This window comes from Platalea leucorodia (assembly GCF_965183815.1).
Source record: "Platalea leucorodia genome assembly, chromosome: 4".
NCBI classification, from domain to species: domain Eukaryota; kingdom Metazoa; phylum Chordata; class Aves; order Pelecaniformes; family Threskiornithidae; genus Platalea; species Platalea leucorodia.
Window position 1 is genome coordinate 127960124 of NC_138826.1, and position 17519 is coordinate 127977642.

The window sequence follows — 17519 nt, forward strand, 5'->3', positions numbered from 1 at the left end:
GGGATGGTGCTGGGGTAGGGATGGTGATGGGACTGGGAATGTGTCTTGGGCTGGGGATAGGGATAGAGATGATGATAATTTTGGAAAGGGCAGGTGAGTGGGGCAGGGAGGGATGTAAATCAGGGGAGGCCAAGCACAGTTTGGCTGCAGAGGGTGATTTCACAGGGACATATTAACCCAGCAGGCTGCTATGAGACCACAGCAGGGTTTGCTCAGTATGGTAGTGCTCAGTTTGGGGCACAGCTCTGCAGCTTGGGGGTTTCCAGAGCAGGGCAGGCACCTTTCCTGGACATGGAGGAGCTGTTCCGAGCCAGCAGAGAGTGACCCTCCGCAGACCGCACCAGAGAGAGTTTTCCCACAGCCAAGGGAAGAGCATGCAATGGGGGCTCAGGACATGCTTGGAGGCAGCTGTCCGGAGCAGGGCGGGGGCTGCATCTCACCCATGCAAGCACTTGGGAAGTGACATACCTGGGCACACCAGTGCTGCAGACATGAGAGGCAGGATCCTCAGCATCCCTCCCTGGGGGCCAGAGGACCCTGCCTGCTGGGGTGTGCTGCCACGGGGCCACAGGGCACAAGGCAAGCAGCTGGGGAGCCGGCATGGCTCATGCCAGAAGATGAGCTCTTCTGGGCTGCGGGGCAAGGGCCACAGCTGTCTACCTCAGGGTAACAGCCATGGAGAGAATGTGTGCAAAGGAGGTGCTCCATTTCCCCAAGAAACAGAGACTGCAGAACAGGGGCAATATACCACAGCATTGCTGAATATGATCGAACTGCCCGAGATCTGCTTGGACTGAGCTCCAGGGACAGCATGCGCACCAGAGTCTCCTGTACGTGCATCAGATTGCATCTGGGCACAGTGTTCCCCTCCTCACCATCTCTCGTGTAGGCACATCCTGGCATGCTCACATGGATATTGAGTACAAAGGAGATGCAGACGGGGCATGCTGCCAAGCCTGCCTGCCCAGCTTCCTAATCCAGCAGCGCTGGGCAATCATGCCTCTCCCAGTCTCTGCCACGACTAAAGCTCTACATGGCACCTGCTTCCAGTAAGACATAGGCAGACCCATGGCACCACCAGGCAGAGCAGCCAGTGAGCACAACCCTGTGCCATGGGACTGTCCTGGGCCCAGTCTGTGGCATACAAACCCATGAAACAATCCGGAACACTATCCTAATGCTCAGCACTCACAGACAGAGCAGGACCCTGAGCCCAAGGCACCAGCAGTGCACACTAAGCACTCACACCAGCCCAGCCCTGGCATCGTGACACAGTGACAATGTCACGATACCCAGAGAACATGTGCTACCACAGGCAGCTCACACCACTCTTCCTCATCCCCGTCCCCATGAACTGGTTCCTCAGGAACTACTCTGGTAACTTCAAGGTCTCATCCTTGTCTCACGTACAATCTGTTACATGGGCCAAAAGCCTGGTTGTGATGACTCTTGTCAACATACTTCACCTTTGGCACCAAGGGCATCTGTTCAGCAATAAAGCTTATAGGCGAGGCTCCCCCAGGGCAGTTGCACCCATTCCTCTGGGAGCTGAGGTCACTCCACACTACATTGCTGCCTCCTCCAGGCACAAGCACATCAATAAACTGCCTTTGCAGTAATGGCCACGGAAGAGCAGGAACATAAGGAGAAAACCAGACCCTGGAAAAGTCACACACTGCGGCACTGCACAGAGAGCCACCCCCACGGCAGGCACAAGGGCATGAGCCACACACAGTGGTCCTGTCACCCAGCTCCTGGCCGGTGAGTCTCAGTCACCACAGAGGGTGGCATGGGACCAGTGCTGAGCAAAGGGAGCGGCTTGGACGTGGAAGCTAGTCTGTTCAGCACCCCATGGACTGTGCCCCAGCGAGCCTCACAGGAGCAAGTTGCACAGGACAGCGCTTTGAAGCACGCTCCAGCTGCACAGTTGCTCTTGCTGTTGTCGTACCTGCTTGTTCCTAAACAATACATAAACAGGCACTTTCTTCTTCTGGCTACCAGTCTTCAGCTGAGTGATGGGGTAGATCAGGCTGCAGCCACTGGCTGCGGAGATCTGCCTCCGCAGGACACTGAGCAGGCTGAAGGGACACTTGCTGCCCATCACGGGGCGGCAGCCAGCACCCACGCAGGAAGCCCCACAGCCACTGATCTGCGTTGCAGCTAGTACCCATGAGCTGAGCACAGCAAAGCAGCCCTGGCACTCTGCGGGCCCCATGCCACGGCACACGCCAGTCCCAGCACAGGGGGCGGACCACCCCACCGCAGCCACCCTCACCCTGCACCGTCCATTGTGGGCATGGCTCAGCGTGGGAGATACAGCACTTCTGCTGTGATTGCAGCTATTCCTCTCCCATCCAGGATGGCTGGGCAAGATTAAATCCCCAGCCCTCTGCTTCTGCTCATTGGGGGGCCCTGAGACTGCAGCACTGGGTATGCTGGGCCGCTCCTGCAGGCCTGGGAAACAATGGGGGAGCAAAGAAGACCTCAGAGTTCAGCAGCAGCAGATGCCTGCAGCTCAGGCTCATGGAGCAAGAGGGACTTTGCACTTCAGAAGGAAAAGACTTGCACGCGTGGGGCTTGTTCCCATTGCAGTTCAGAGCGCAGATGAGAAATGTGGGTCTTTCACACCCCGGACCCTTCCTGCATGGGGCCGTGTTCTCAGGAACTGAATCATCTGGACGGAACTACTGAAACGGCTCCCAGACAAAGACCTTGAGGTTCAGCTTTTCTGCAAAAGAGGGCAGAGGCCCCGGGAACCAGAACATGCCCTATGGAGACTGAAAGCCTTTGCAGCACCACTAGCTAGCACGTGCAAACTCACTGCAGTGCGCACACAAATACAGTGCAGCAAGAGACAGGTGCACCTAAACTGGGAGAGGAGTGGCTGGGGAGCCGCCCTGCAGAAATGGATCTGGTCAGCAGCAGGGTCAATAGGAGCCAGCAGTGTGCCCTGGCAGCCAAGAGGGCAAACTGCATCCTGGGGGGCATGAAACACAGCATAACCAGCTGGTCAAGAGAGGCGATTATCCCACTGTATTTAGCGTTGGTGCGGCCTCACCTTGAATACTGTGTGCAGCTCTGGGCCCCACCATTTGAGAAGGATGTGAAGGTCCTTGAATGCATCCAGAGGAGGGCAACACAGGTGGTGACAGGGCTGGAAGGCATGTCCTATGAGGAGCGGCTGAGGACTCTGGGTTTCTCTCATTTGGAGAAAAGGGGGCTGACGAACAACCTCATTGCTCTCTGCAGCTTCCTGAGGAGGAGACATGGAGAGGGAGGTGCGGATCTTCTCCCTGGGATCCAGGGTCAGGACTCCTGAGAATGGTTCAAAGCTGCATCAGGGGCGGTTCAGACTTGACATTAGGAAACATTTCTTTACCAAGAGGCTGGTCAAACACTGGAAGAGGCTTCCTGGAGAGGTGGTCGATGCCCCAAGCCTGGCAGTGTTTAAGAGGGATTTGGACAATGCCCTTAATAATGTGCTCTAACTTTTGGTCAGCCCTGAAGTGGTCAGGCAGTTGGACTAGATGATCATTGTAGGTCCCTTCCAGCTGAACTATTCTGTTCTGTTCTGTTCTGTTCTATTCTATTCTATTCTATTCTATTCTACCTGCACAGAGGCTAGCGCAGAGCCACATGGATTAGGGGGGAGAGGGCTGTGGGAGAGGGCAGGGGGTGCCAGACAAAGGCTGTCCTGCTCTGCCTGCCCCTACTGGGTGTATGCTCTTCACCAGTCCCCTGTGGCCTGTCCTTGCCACCCCACAGTTCATCTCCCAGTGCTCTCAGGCATACACAGCCCATGGCATTGCTCTCCTGGCTCCTGCCTGTGCTGGCTGCAGCCCTCGGGGAGGCAGCAGCGGGGATAGCAGGGAGGCAGGCCCTGCAGTCACACCTGAGCATCCAGAGGTCTTGATGCAGCCTCTGTGGTGTGACAGCCATGGTGGGGCTGCGTGGTCAGGAGAGCCAACCACTGGGTTACAGACCAGCTCAGCAGCTGTGGGCAGACGCTCAGTGCGGGATGGCATCGTGGACCAAGGACAGGGTGTTGCAGACCTCCCGGAGCTGCTCCCAGCCCATAGCTCCCCACCTGCCAGTGCAAGCCCAGCAGCAGGATGCCAGGCCCTCATTCCCAGCCAGCACAGACAAGCGCCAGTGTCTACTGCACCACTGAGAAGAGTCAGACACCAAAGAGGCAGAAAGAGTGCATGGTGCAGAGATAACCTGCCATCCATGCAAAAGGTGTCATGGAGCAGATCCCCCGGCCTCCCTTGCCCTGTGCTAAATCTTCTCCCGCAGCATGCCTTTCCCCATGCCCAGGGTGATGGACCAGCACTCACTGTGATACATGGGATTATTACACTGAACACTGAGGCATTAAATATTGAACAGCAGTTAAATGCTCATTAGATAGATTTAAACATTGAGACCCAAAGAGCCATTAAATATGCAGTGTGCAGGGTGAGGGGATCTGATGATTGACTGTACACCACCTCCTTTGTGCAGACCTGCTACAAGCTTCCCAGCCCACTTGAAGTCTCTCCGCTATAGACGTGTCTGCTCCATCTTCTGAAATGTTATCTCACAGCAGCCTCTCACAGCTGCCAGAGGTGGGGAGAGACAAGCTCTGGGAAGCAGCAGGGTGTGGAAGAGCAGCTCAGTGCAATGAAGAAAAGAGCATAGCTCCGGCACAGGGTGGCCCCAAGCAGAGAGCAATCTCCTGGCATATGGCTGGCCTCACGGCAGCCAGCTGTGGTGGCCTCAGCGGCAGTGCTGGAGAGCTGCAGGCAGCTGTGGGGCTGTGCAGGGCCAGAGCCTTTCCCTTGGGCCAGAAGCCCTGGGGGCACAGCACGGCACAGGGCAGCCCTTCTGGGCTCCAGGGCACCCTGCAAGTTTTCCTCTCTCGCCACCCCCCTTGCTCTGCCCCTATGAGCACCCTGCCCTCCCCACTTCCAGTGCCCCCCCCAATCCTCAGCATCCAAATGCACTCCGACGGTCATACAAGCTCTGCCCCCACTCCATGGCCACTGCCTCAGCAGCCAGGTCCAAGCATCAGCTGCCCCAGCCCTGACTCCCAAGGTTGCAGGGGCTCCCACAGCCTGTTCCCTGGGAGCCTGCTCCAGGGAGCAATGCAGAGGGCTTTCTGGATGCCCCTGACTGTAGCCCTGGAGCTGGTTGAGGCCTTAATGTCCCCAAACCCACTGCAGGATGCACTGTCTGGGGACACAGCTCACCCTCCTGCTCTAGACAGCAACAAGCAGCATCAAGCAGCATCCCCAGTCCTACCACCAAGCCTGGAGAGTGGCTAGGAGAGGGCTTTGCATGGCCGGGCCAGCTCAGGGGCTAGCTGCAGATGGGGGGGCATCAGGGGGTTTTGGAGAGGGTGGTTAGCAAAGGAGAAAAGCTGGGCTGCCAGAAGCAGTTTTTTCCCCTGTAACACCTATCCCTGAATGCATTTTCCTTCAGCCTGCTATCTCCAAGGCATTTTCAGTCTGCCGCACTTCCCAAGCCCATTCCTCTCCCCTCCGTCTGTTCTCTCCTCGCTGCTTGGATCACCCACCAGGCATAACCTCAGCCCTCAGCCCGGAGGGCCCCAATTGCCTGCTGCAGCACAAAACTGCACTTGACTCCCATTTGGGAAAAATACCAATATTTCCCATGTTACTTTGGCTGGCACTGAGACTATCCTGCTCTGTTCCTGACAAGCCATGGCAGGGGAAAGTTGGGCAGGTCTCAGGCAACGGGACTGTTTTGCCTGGGGAAGGTGACCAGCTAATCCTGTCCTATCCTGTGGTCCAGGGAAGGGCGCCTGGGTGCTCTCTGCTGTGGCCCAGCCCTCTAGGAGTGTAGCTGCAGCCCATGGCTGAGCTTCCCTGGCCACTTCTGCCACTCACTTCCCAGCTCCCTGCCAGCAAGGACCATGCAGGGACAAGTGACCATCATCCTCCGTAAGGCAGCCCAGAGGGGTGGTGGGGCAGGGCTTATGCCACAGCACCCGGGGCAGAGAAAATGCTACCTCCCTAGCTGTGAGCCAGCAGGCAAGGCAGGCCAGCTGCAGCCCTGCTCTGTGCCAAGTCGCAGTCCAGGCACAGGACAGACAAAAAGATGGTCTGAGTGGCTCTTGGGAGCCCTGGTGCCTTGGGATGTGGCAGTGCCCACCCAGGCAGCTGCCGTGAGAGGAGGCAGGTACCCACACTCTGGGCTGGGCGCTGCTGCCCTGTGTTGGGAAAGGAGAGGCCAGGAATGCGGCCAGAGCCTCCCGCTGCTCCCCAGCTCCTGGCTGGCATGTCTGTGCTGGTGCAAGGCAGGAGCCTCTGAGGAGAGGGGCAGGCGTGGGCCCAGGGAGCACAGCCTGGCCTCTGGCAAGCCCAGTGGCAGCCAGCCTCAGAAGCCCCCTCACCGCACCCAGCCAGACCCAGCCACAGTGCCACAGGACCGGCAGCACCTCAGCTTCCCAGCCCACAGCTGGAGGAAGAGCAGAGGAAGCAATTCTGAGCAGGGCTGCAAGAGGCATGACAGGCCTGCAATGAGCCAGTCCCTGCTACGGGCCGTCCTGCATCATCCCCTCAGACTATATGGCCCTGACTTGCATGTCCAGGTCAGCATCTGCACAACCTAGGAAGTCTCTGAATGGACGTTCAGAGGGAAAGGGAGAAACTTGCCCCAAAGCCGGGACAGCCCAGTGCCTGGTTCTGGGTACCACCCTGCGTGTCCCGCAGTGCTGAGCGGCTGGCTCTCTCTCATCCACACCAGAGGCATGGGAGCAGCGGTGCAGTGAGATGGGTGAGAGGCAGGAAAGTGTGAGGCCCTGTGACATCCGCGTGCTCTCTGGGGTGGGGAGGTGAGTGCGAGTGTGAAGATGGTGAAGTGGGAGCAGCTAGCCAGCTCTGCATGGGAAGGCAAGTCAGGGAGGCTTGCAGCAGGGGCACGGCGCAGGACCCCAGGGCAGCAGGACACTCTGTGGGCAGTGTCCACACACAGCTTGAGGCTGAGACACATGGATTGACTCGGTCTGGGAGAGGAGGGCTTTTTTTGTGCTCAAACAGAACCACACTGTAAGCTCATTTCACTTTAACCTTTCATTTTCAGGCTGCTGTGTTGGTGAGATGATGACCCAGGCACTAGTTTTGTGGAGCAGAGCATTCAGCTTCTCTGGGGAGACCTACCCAGACACAAGGGGTGCCAAAGGCTACATCCATCAACGTGTGCTTACGGAGGAGGGCAGGGCTGCTCTGTGAAACCTTTGAGGAAAGGAAACCCCTCCTGCAGGGAGCAAATGCACCCGCCACAGCCCTGGCGCTAGGCAGGAAAGACACCAGATCCTTCTCCAAGTCCCAGTAGCAAGAGGCATCACCCCATTCCCATGCCGCAGCCAGCCCCAGGGTTAGGCCCCTCCACAGCTCCAGCACCCTGGTCCTCCTCTCTGCCCAGGTCTGCCCTTTGGACACTACGCAGCGTTGCTGGAGAAGACAGCCCAGCCCAGCAGGGTCTGGGCAAGGTCTGGGCAGGGTCTGCGCAGGCTCCTACACAGCCATGCAGGGCTCAGGCTGCCTCCACACACCATGGCTTGCACCAGGACATGCACGCGCGGTGGCAGAACCCTTCACCCTATCATAGCCATCCCCACATTGCTCTGCAGTCTGGGATAACCGCAGAGAGCTGCACCCTGCTTGTCAGCTGTGGCAGGCACCGGCTCCCCTGACACAGCTTATGCACAAACTCAGCCATGAAATGGGTGCAGATGGCAGGGGCAGGTGCCAGGTGGAGGGACAGGATGGGACAGCGTGGGTTTACAAAGGGGAAATTGTGCTTAACCAGCCCGATAGCCTAGTAGGATGACTGGCTTGGTGGATGAGGGGGGAGCCGTGGATGTTGTTTGCCTCAACTTTAGTAATGCTTTTCATACTGTCTCCTGTAACATCCTCATAGGGAAGCTGATAAGCTATGAATTAGGTAAGCAAACAGTGAGGTGGACCGAAAATTTGTTGAATGGCTGGGTGCAGAGGGTTGTGACCACTGGTACAAGGTCCGGATGGAGGCCAGTCACTAGTGGAGTACCCCAGAGGTCAATACTGGGGCCAATATTGTTCAGCATCTTCATTAATAACTTGGATGATGGGGCAGAGCACACCGTCAGCAAGTTTGCGGATGACTCAAAACTGGGAGGAGTGGCTGATAGACCAGATGGGTGTGCTGCTATCCAGAGAGGAGAAATGAGCTGGAATCTCATGAAGTTCAACCAAGGGAATGCAAAGTCCTGCACCTGGGGAAGAATGACCTCATAGCACTGGTATACGCTGTGTGTTGTCTAGCCAGAAAGTGGCTCTGCCAGGAAGGACCTGGGGGTCTGGGTTGACACCAAGCTCACCATACCCAAGCAATTGTGTATTTGCCTTGTGGCAAAGAAAGCCAACAGTATCCTGGGCTGTGTTGGGGTGCCGCCAGGAGGGAGGTGATCCTTCCTCTCTACTCAGCACTCATGAGACCACATATGGAGTGCTATGTCCAGTTCTGGGCTCCCCTGTACAAGGAAGACATGGACATACTGGAGAGAGTCCACCAAAGGGCCATTCTGATGATTAACTGATGGGAACATCCTTCATATGAGGGGAGGCTGAGAGGGCTAGGACTGTTTAGCCTACAGAAGAGAAGGCTCAGGGGGGGTCTCATCAGTGTGTATCAATATCTAATGGGAGGGAATGAAGACGGAGCCAGATTCTTCTCAGTGCTGTCCAGTGACAGGACAAGAGGCAATGGGCACAAATTAAAAAACATGAATTGCCACCTGAACACAAGAAAACACTTTTGTTTACTGTGAGGGTGACTGAGCACTGGAATAAGTTGCCCATAGAGGTTGTGGAGTCTCCATCCTTGGAGATAATTGAAATCCAGCTGGTCATGGTCCTGCACAACCTGCTGTAGCTGGCCCTGCTTGAACAGGGTATTGGACCAGATGACCTCCAGAGGTCCCTTCCAGCCTCAACCACCTTGTGATTCTGTGACAGTTCCTCACAGCACACTTGGCCAGCACTTCCTTCCTGCACAAGGCGAGCCAGCCACTGCCTGACTCCTGGTGTCTCACATGCCCATGCAGCACCCTCCACCACACAGACCATCTCTGCCATCCCCTGGCATCCAGCCTACAGCCCAAGCATGCAGATGGAAAGAAGCAGACATGGCCCGTGGAAAATAATGTCAGGAACAGGATCGGAGAGAGCCCGTCAGGAGACTCCAGCTGGCATGTGAGGGGTGGTACTGGGCTGCAGAGGGACATCCCAGATCCATCTGCCACCTGGAAGCTGTGGGATGTCTGCCCAGAACCACCCCCAGCCCAGGAACACCAAGGCCTTCTGTTCGGGGCAATCCCCTGCTGTATCTCCTCACACTGGGATGGCAGGGCCTTGGTCGAAGATCAGATCTCCCAACATCAGGAAGGAACAGTGACTCTGACCCTTCTGGGAGGGAGACAGACTCCCTCCTGCACTTCAGCCCCCTTTATGTGCCCCCTGCCGATAGCCCCTCCATGCCTGCACCTCCCTGGTGCGATCCTGCATCCCTGCTGCTCAGGCAGCCATTGTCCACATGCCCTGGTCCTGCACACCAGGCTATGGCTGCATGTGCTGCTGGCACATTGGTCCCTCTCCTGGGGGCACCCTAAGCTTCACACTTATCTTCAGGGCCTGGCCCCATGGGGACAGAGACCTTTGCTTGCTTCTAGCTCTGCCTATCGTCACCGGGTCGTTGCAGTGCTCTGTATAACCAGCACGCCAAGACAACACACATGAGCTCTCCAAACACCCAGAGCTAGTCCATGTCCCTGGGACCCCATTTCACAGCACCGACCCCTCTGTTAGTTGCAGCACCTTGAACATTACCCCAGCCTACAAACACCCCTGCATCCCATCTACCACCCCACAGGATCCTCTCCTTGCTGCTTTGCCCCACCAGCAAAAGACCCCTAGACCCACAGTGACAGGCTGCTGCAAGCACAAAGCAGAGACTATGCTGCTGTGCAAGAAAGTTGGTAGTGCTCACTTGAGAAATGTGTCCATCCATGGAGCTGCGCTCGGCTTCACAACAGTGCCCCACAGATGCCACTGCTTGGGGAGGAGAAGGGTCCAGAGCCCGCCCTTGGTAGAGCAGCTGCCCTGCAGCCACCCTGCGGATGCCCACACTCCCCCTGTGCCCTGCAGCTCTGCCCTGCAGACCCTTGTCCTTGTAGTTTGCAGCCCTCGAATTCCAGGATGAGCTTTTCCCCCAGACCCTCAGCCCTTCTCAGCTCTCGGCACCAGACAGCCTCAGGGTCACACTCCCTTCCCCTCAGCACCTAGTGGTGTCCTGGAAGTGCCAGCTGTGCCATCAGTGCAGCGTGGGTGAGACCCAGCTACCACGGGAGCAGCACAGAGCTGGCTCAGAGGCAGCTTTGTGCAGAGGGAGGCACAGGCAGGGGGTGAAACAGCTCTGCAGGGGAGCAGTGGCCGCCTCAGCACAGCCCTGCTCTGGCTGCAGGGCCCAGCTCCCAGCCTTGGCCGGCGGAGGATGAGGGACTGTCGTGGCTTAACCCCAGCCAGCAGCTAAGCACCACACAGCCACTCACTCACTCCCCCCACCCCAGTGGGATGGGGGAGAGAATTGGAAGGGTGAAAGTCAGAAAACTTGTGGGTTAAGAACAGTTTAATAATTGAAGTAAAATTAAATAGAATAGTAGTAATAATAATATAATAATATACAAAGCAAGTGATACACTATACGATTGGCTCACCACCCGCCGACTGATGCCCAGCACATCCCGAGCAGTGATTGCTGCCCCCCGGCCAACTCTCCCCAGCTTATATACTGAGCGTGACGTCCCACAGTATGGAATAGCCCTTTGGCCGGTCTGGGGCAGCTGTCCTGGCTGTGCCCCCTCCCAGCTTCTTGTGCACCGGGCAGAGCACGGGGAGCTGAAAAGTCCTTGACTGGTGTAAGCACTACTTAGCAACGACTAAAACATCAGTGTGTTATCAACATTATTCTCATACTAAATCCAAAACACAGCACTGTGCCAGCTACTAGGAAGAAAAACCAACGCTATCCCAGATGAAACCAGGACAGGGAGAGGCAAGAACACTGCTCCCTGCGGGACAACCCAAGCTCCGGGGTTGCTCCCCTGCACGCATGGAATGGGTGCTTTGCCCTCACCCCACATCGACCCCAAGGTCTTCCTCCCCACTCTTCCATGCCTGCCACCTCCTTGCACTGCAGGCTCCCTCCTTCTCTCCCACCCCTCCTCTGCCTTCTCCTTAGCAGCGACAAACCCTGGGAAGCAGGATTATTGAAACTGGGGTGTCCAGAGCTCCTCTGGTGTTCACACCGCCCCGGAGAGGTGGGGGAGCGGGCAGGCAGCTCCTGCCGGCAGCCCCTGCGCTGCCCTCAGCCCCGGCCCCCGCAGCCCCTCCAGCCCAGCCCAGCCCAGCCCGAGGAAGCTGCCGGCAGGTCCGCGGGCCCGGGGCGCGGTGCCGGCCAAGCGGCGAAGCGGCGGCCCGGGACCGCCGCTCGGAGCTCGCCACTCCCGCGAGTGCTGCGGCCTCTCCCGGCGCCCCGGGCCGCGGCCAGCCCAGCAACCGCGACCCGCGTTGGCCGCTCCCCGCCCCGCCGGGGCGGCTCCCCGCGCAGCTCCGCACGCCTGCACCGCCGCGGGCGGCCCCAGCCCGGCGCTCGGCAGCCTCGGGACAGCCGAGGTGCCGCCCCCCCGCCCGACGGGACCCGCCGGCGCCCGGGGCTCCCGGGAGCGCGGACCCCGCCCGCAGCCCGCGCCGACCGGGGCCCCCGGCGGCGGGCGGCGGCGCCCCCTGGCGGCGGCGGCGGGGAACGGCACGGGGGGGCGGGGGCGGACGGGGCCGCGCACCAACAGCCGCACAGACAGACACAGACACACAGATAGACAGGCACGCGCGCGCACACGCGGAAGGCACACGGACAGACACGCACTGACACACGCGCTGCACACCCACACGCGTGCACGCACGCACACGGACTACACACAAACGCTGCGTGCCAACACAGGCTCACATGCACACACAGCCCAGGCGGGAACGCAGCAAGTAACACGCACGCAGCGCACATGCACGTCGTGCGCAGAGAGTGGAAGGCGTGCACACTCAGCACGCACACACACTGACACAAAGTGCACGCACACGCACAAAACGCCCACACGCTACCCTGTGTACACATACATATGGTGTGCATGCTCACAGGCTCACGTATAGCACACTGCATCTGTACAGCGTGCATCCACAGTCTGTGCACATAGATGTAGAGTGCTCACAGACACCGCGTGCACCCACACATAGCGCACGCATGGTGCATGCATACACAGAATGCACCACGCAAACCCACATGCTCTTGTAAATAGTTTCTAAAGCTAAGCAGAAACAGTAATTTTCCAATTAGCAAAACTACTAACCACTTGTGCCTTGGGAACGGAATTTGGGAGGGAGTTAAAAGATATGAAAGCATTTGTATAAGTAACGAACTCTGGAAAACTAACGGCTCTAGCCTTGAGGAAGAGCTAACAGACCGATAAAAGGGAGCATCTTGGCACCAAAGAATGGACAGTGGCCAGAGAAGCGTGAAGTTTGATCAAACTGCAGAAAGTGGGTGAAAGGTAAATGCGGCAAGAGGAGATCAGGACCACCGACTCAATTGAGGACCAAAAAGACTTGCCCCCCCCACCTGAAAGAAGCATGCGCGCTAATTTACATAGCAAGCAAGGCTAATTTAAATACAGTAAACCAATAGTGCATGCAATGTTAATCACTAACCAATAAGTGTAAATTTAGGCGGGTTTACACTAATCATGTAACCCAATAAATATGCTGTAGTTTTGTATGATGGTATCCACGTCAGGTGGAACGATCCCCCATGTATCCCGTGCTGTAATAAAGAGAATGTTTCTTAATGCTACGTTGGTGTTAAGAGGTTTATTCCCCATTTCGGTGCAATGCCAGCACGCGTGCACCCAGGCGTGCACATACATAGAGGGTGCAACACATGGGTACGCTGGACTCATCCGATTCGCACAACACTGCTTGCGTGCTGCGGCTGTAACCAGACTGGCGCCTCAACACCCAAGCATGTGCATACTGCCTGTAGGAGCTATCATCTCTGGTGTATGTTCTTTGGGAAGGAGCTGGTGGCAAACAGCTGCAGAGAGCAGGGTGGCAGTGAACTTCCCAAAGAGGCTGTGATGCCCCACTTGATTTTTTCCCTGCTAGGTGTTAGCAGGCAGTGCTCAGAGCCAGGCGCTGCTGCCTGCGATGGGACCCGCACACCCGCATCCCGCAAGCAGAGCATTCGGCGGGTGTCTGTCGGGGGTGTCCGATCCCAGCTTCTGCCTCCCCTCCTGCTTGGAACCCCCCACGTTGCCCCCCCACCCCGAGAGGCCACCGTGGCCAGCACCCGGAACCAGCGGCTCTGTGACATCAGCCCCGGGGCCAAGGGCACCGCGGGCAACGTGGATACGTGGGCACTACGTCGGCCGCTGCGCTGGTGGTGACGAGCCCCCGGTTCTTGCAGTTGCCACGTGCTGCTGGTAGCGATGAATTTGCTCCCCCTCCTCGTCCTGCTGGCCGTGTGCTGGCCTGTGCACGCCACATGGGATAGCTGTGGGTAAGTGGCCCGAGGCTCTGGGAGGGAGCTGGGGCAACCATTATGGGGTTCACTGGAGGGTGCCCGCTTGTCCCCCATGGCCACGCCACAGCTTCCCAAACCCCATGTGGGAGCCTCAGTTCCCTGCCAGCAGCCCGGCTGCCGGCACAACTCGTCTGTGGGGCTCAAGCAGAAACAGGGGCGGACGGACGCACGCCCCACGGGGTTCCCTGGCCCTGCTGTCCATGCAACGCCTTGTGGGGAGGGCAGACGGCTGACCTTCAGCCTCAACAGCAGCGAGCCGTCGAGCAGGACAGTAATGAGTTTCTGGTTGCAGAGGGACCTGCGGGCTCCGGCCCATGGCTGCTCACTACGGCACGTGGCGCGTTGTGGGTGGCACAGATGCCCAGCCAGGGGCCTGGCCCTGGATCGTCAGCATCCAGGATCCCTGGGTAGCAGGCACGGGCCATATCTGCGGAGGCTCCCTCATCAGCCCGCAGTGGGTCCTCACAGCAGCGCACTGCTTCATCAAGGCCAGGTAAGGAGGACCGGGGACCGGGGATATCCCCACAACACTGGCAGGTACCCTGCCTGCAGCACCACGTGCTACTCCCATCCCGTTGCCTTGCAGCACGCCCAGTGCCTGGGCACTCCCGAGCCCAGCTGAGAGACTGCTCAGGAGAAGGCTGGGCTCGTGCCACTGCTTCCTAGCAGCCTCCAGCCCGACATCCCTTGCGCCTAAGGCATGCGAGGGCAGTCGCACCCTCCGTAGCGCTGCTTTCCTCTCTCCCTTGTGAGGCAGAAGGCAGGGAACCGCTGGGCTGCTGCAGCACACGGCTCCGCTCCCTCTGACCCCTCTCTCCATCTGCCTTCCAGGCACATCACCATGTGGCGCGTGGTGATCGGGGCCACCCAGCTGACCCGGCTGGGCCCTGAGGCCCAAGTGCGCAATATTAAGCGGCTCCTGGTTCACGAACACTACAGTAACATCTCGGAGAGGAATGACATTGCCTTGCTGGAACTGGACCAGCCTGCCCAGTGCAGCCCCTACGTACAGCTTGCCTGTGTGCCCGACGCCTCGCTGAGAGTGTCACAGTTGACAGCCTGCTACATCAGTGGTTGGGGTTCCACAGCTGCAAGATGTGAGTTCCCAAAAAGTGCTCGCGGCCTGAGTGCAAGCTTGGCACGCAGGGGAGACGGGTTGGGGAGGAGAACTGGCAACCAGCTGCTGGGTGTTAATTCCTTTCTGTGCTCACAGCTGCAGGAGCAACGGATGTCCTGCAGGAGGCCAAGGTCCACCTCATTGATGTCAACCTCTGTAACAGCAGCCAGTGGTACAGAGGGGCCATCCACAGCCACAACTTGTGTGCTGGCTACCCGCAGGGTGGCATCGACACCTGCCAGGTAGGGGCGTGCTACAGGTCAGCTCCCAGCAGCACAGACAGCCCTGTCACAGCCGCCCCAAGAGACCCCCGGCGCGGGCTCTGCCTGGCAAGTCACCCTCCCACCCCTGGGTCCCCACTGCTGCTGGGGCTCACCTCCCCCATCTGCACGTCCTTGCCTGTGCCCCACTTGTCCCAGAGGCCGGAGACCCTGCCCAGAAAGCCCATCCAGCGCTCTTGGCAGCCCATACGTCCAGATCCCGACCCTGCAACACCCCTCTTCCACACATCCAGGACCACTGTGCAGATAGGAGAGAGCGAGCTCTACCTTACAGGCCCACGACCCCTTCCTAGGAAAGGCTCTGGAGGCTCCAGCAGCTGAGCAGAGCCGTTCTGTGCAGTGAACACAGCTCTGGCAGGTGCTGTGAGAGAGAAGGAGCCAGCCAGAGCGCTGACAGTGGCCCCCCAACGCCACCTTAACGCTCTCGCCCCCGCTGCAGGGTGACAGCGGTGGTCCTCTCGTCTGCAAAGACAACAACGCTGACTACTTCTGGCTTGTTGGAGTGACCAGCTGGGGGACAGGCTGTGCGAGAGCAAAACAGCCCGGGGTCTACACCTCCACTCAGCACTTTTACGACTGGATCCTGGTACAGATGGGACTGCGCCCAGCAGCCACGGCCACTCCAGCGCCACAGCCAGCCTTCACCTCAAGCCCCGCTCAGAGGCCAACGCCAATACCAACACAGTCGGGCAGGTTTACACCCTGCCCATTTCCACGCCAGAAGCTGGTGGAATTCTTTAATCTGCTGCAGGAGCTCCTGCAGGTCCTGAGGGGAAAAAAGGCTTGAGCAGCAGCATCAACAGGATCCAGCGCAGGCTGCAGAGTACCACGACCGCTTCCTTCTGCGGCAACGCCTGCTGATCCAAAGGCCTGCTCCGTCCTGCCCTCTCTCCTCTGAGTGCACACAAATCCCGAAGCTGACTTAGTTCTTGAAATAAAGTTGCCATTCTTCACAGCTAACTGTGCTTCAGTCCACTTCAGTCTCCTGTGCAAGGCGAGGACTCCCATGCCCGGCACCTGCAAAATGAGGCTGCAGGCAGACAGGAGGGCACAAAGGGAAAGAGTCACTCAAAAGGGCTGAAACCGTTCCCGGTCAGAGAGGAGGGTGCTCAGAGCGTGGGATGGAGAAGACTGGCACACTGAGCCTAGAAAGACAATAGGAAAAAATTATGTGATGTGCAGATAACTTTGGGGGTATGCATTAAGGCATGCAAGCTGATGATTAAGGCCTGGCGCAAGCCTTAGCTAACTGAACAGACTGTGGGAAACTCCTGAGCATGACAAGAGAAATTGCTGTCGATAGTAAACAGAGTGAGAAGCGGACAGGAGTTAGAGTGCCATGAGGAAGAGACAGGTTCATGGGTAGTTACAGGGGATTGATGTGAGAGGTGGCCACACTTCACGGATAACTGAAGGAAGAGTTGGGGTCATTTCAGGAGAGGAATCTGGCAGGGACAGCAGTACCCAGGAAACTGCATCAGTCATGCCATGGAAGGCCAAGATGACCCAGCTAACGGCACCTGAAACACCAACTCTCTTCACAGATGGGGCAAACCTGGGAGCAAGGGGGAAAAAATAACCCGGGAAAGGTCCCTTGTTTGGGTGGAGACAAGGGCAGAGAAAGGGAGGAGTCAAGGAAGAGGAGGGGGACGTACAAGCATGGAAAATGGAGAGAAGGGGGGATCGAGGAGCCAGTCACACATAAGCAAACTGCTGGCTGGTTTGCTTGTTTGGCGGAGCCCTGCACCTCATCACCACAGCCCTTCCTACCTTCTTTTTGAGAGCGATTCCGAGTCCTTTTCTGTGTGGCCCCACTCTGTGCCCGGTGGGGAGGTGGGTCCAGAGGCCTGGCTGCACAGAGCGCATGCACAAAAATGCTGTGCGCACACACACACTGCATTCATGCACAGGGTGCACGTGCGCACACACTGACACACACAGTGCAGACACACATGGGGTACAAACAGAAGGTGCAATGCACACCCACAGTGTGTGCACACCCGTACTCCAAACCGCACGTCTTGAACACAGAGCGCAATGCACAGTGTTCACACGCACAGAGTGCATGCATATGCATACCTGGTTGGCGTGTATACACAGACAGTGTGCACATGCACACACACAGTTTACACACACAGGCAGTGCATGCACACCCTACAGTATGCATGCATGCGGAATGCACCCACACACACACCCCGCACACATGCACACAGTGTGCATCCACCCATCTGCCCACATGCATGCTCACTGCATACACCCATGATGCACGCACATGTAGAATGCACCTCCCACGGGTGCATGTGCAAACTCACTTGTCCATCCATGCATGCACACATGCATGTCGACATACACATACACATATGCAGGCATACACATGTGCACACACATGTGTGTGCTCGCACACACAGAGAGGAAAGTATTGCACCCACATAAGTATAGCCCAGTAACAC

The 17519-nt window shown here is 57.9% G+C and overlaps 1 protein-coding gene across 2 annotated transcripts; it reads left to right on the plus strand.

Moving 5' to 3' along the window:
• The first annotated feature begins 13691 nt into the window (after window positions 1–13691).
• On the plus strand, window positions 13692–16095 carry LOC309588751 (acrosin-like). 2 transcript variants are annotated; one of them, XM_082308413.1, is made up of 4 exons: window positions 13692–14164; window positions 14503–14768; window positions 14885–15030; window positions 15509–16095. In XM_082308413.1, exons 1-4 carry the CDS (start codon window positions 13986–13988, stop codon window positions 15854–15856), a joined length of 939 nt encoding a protein of 312 aa, XP_082164539.1. In that variant the 5' UTR covers window positions 13692–13985; the 3' UTR covers window positions 15857–16095. The 2 variants fall into 2 exon arrangements, with proteins under 2 accessions (XP_082164539.1, XP_082164538.1); XM_082308412.1 differs by having other exon boundaries at window positions 14885–15545.
• Window positions 16096–17519: the final 1424 nt, after the last annotated feature.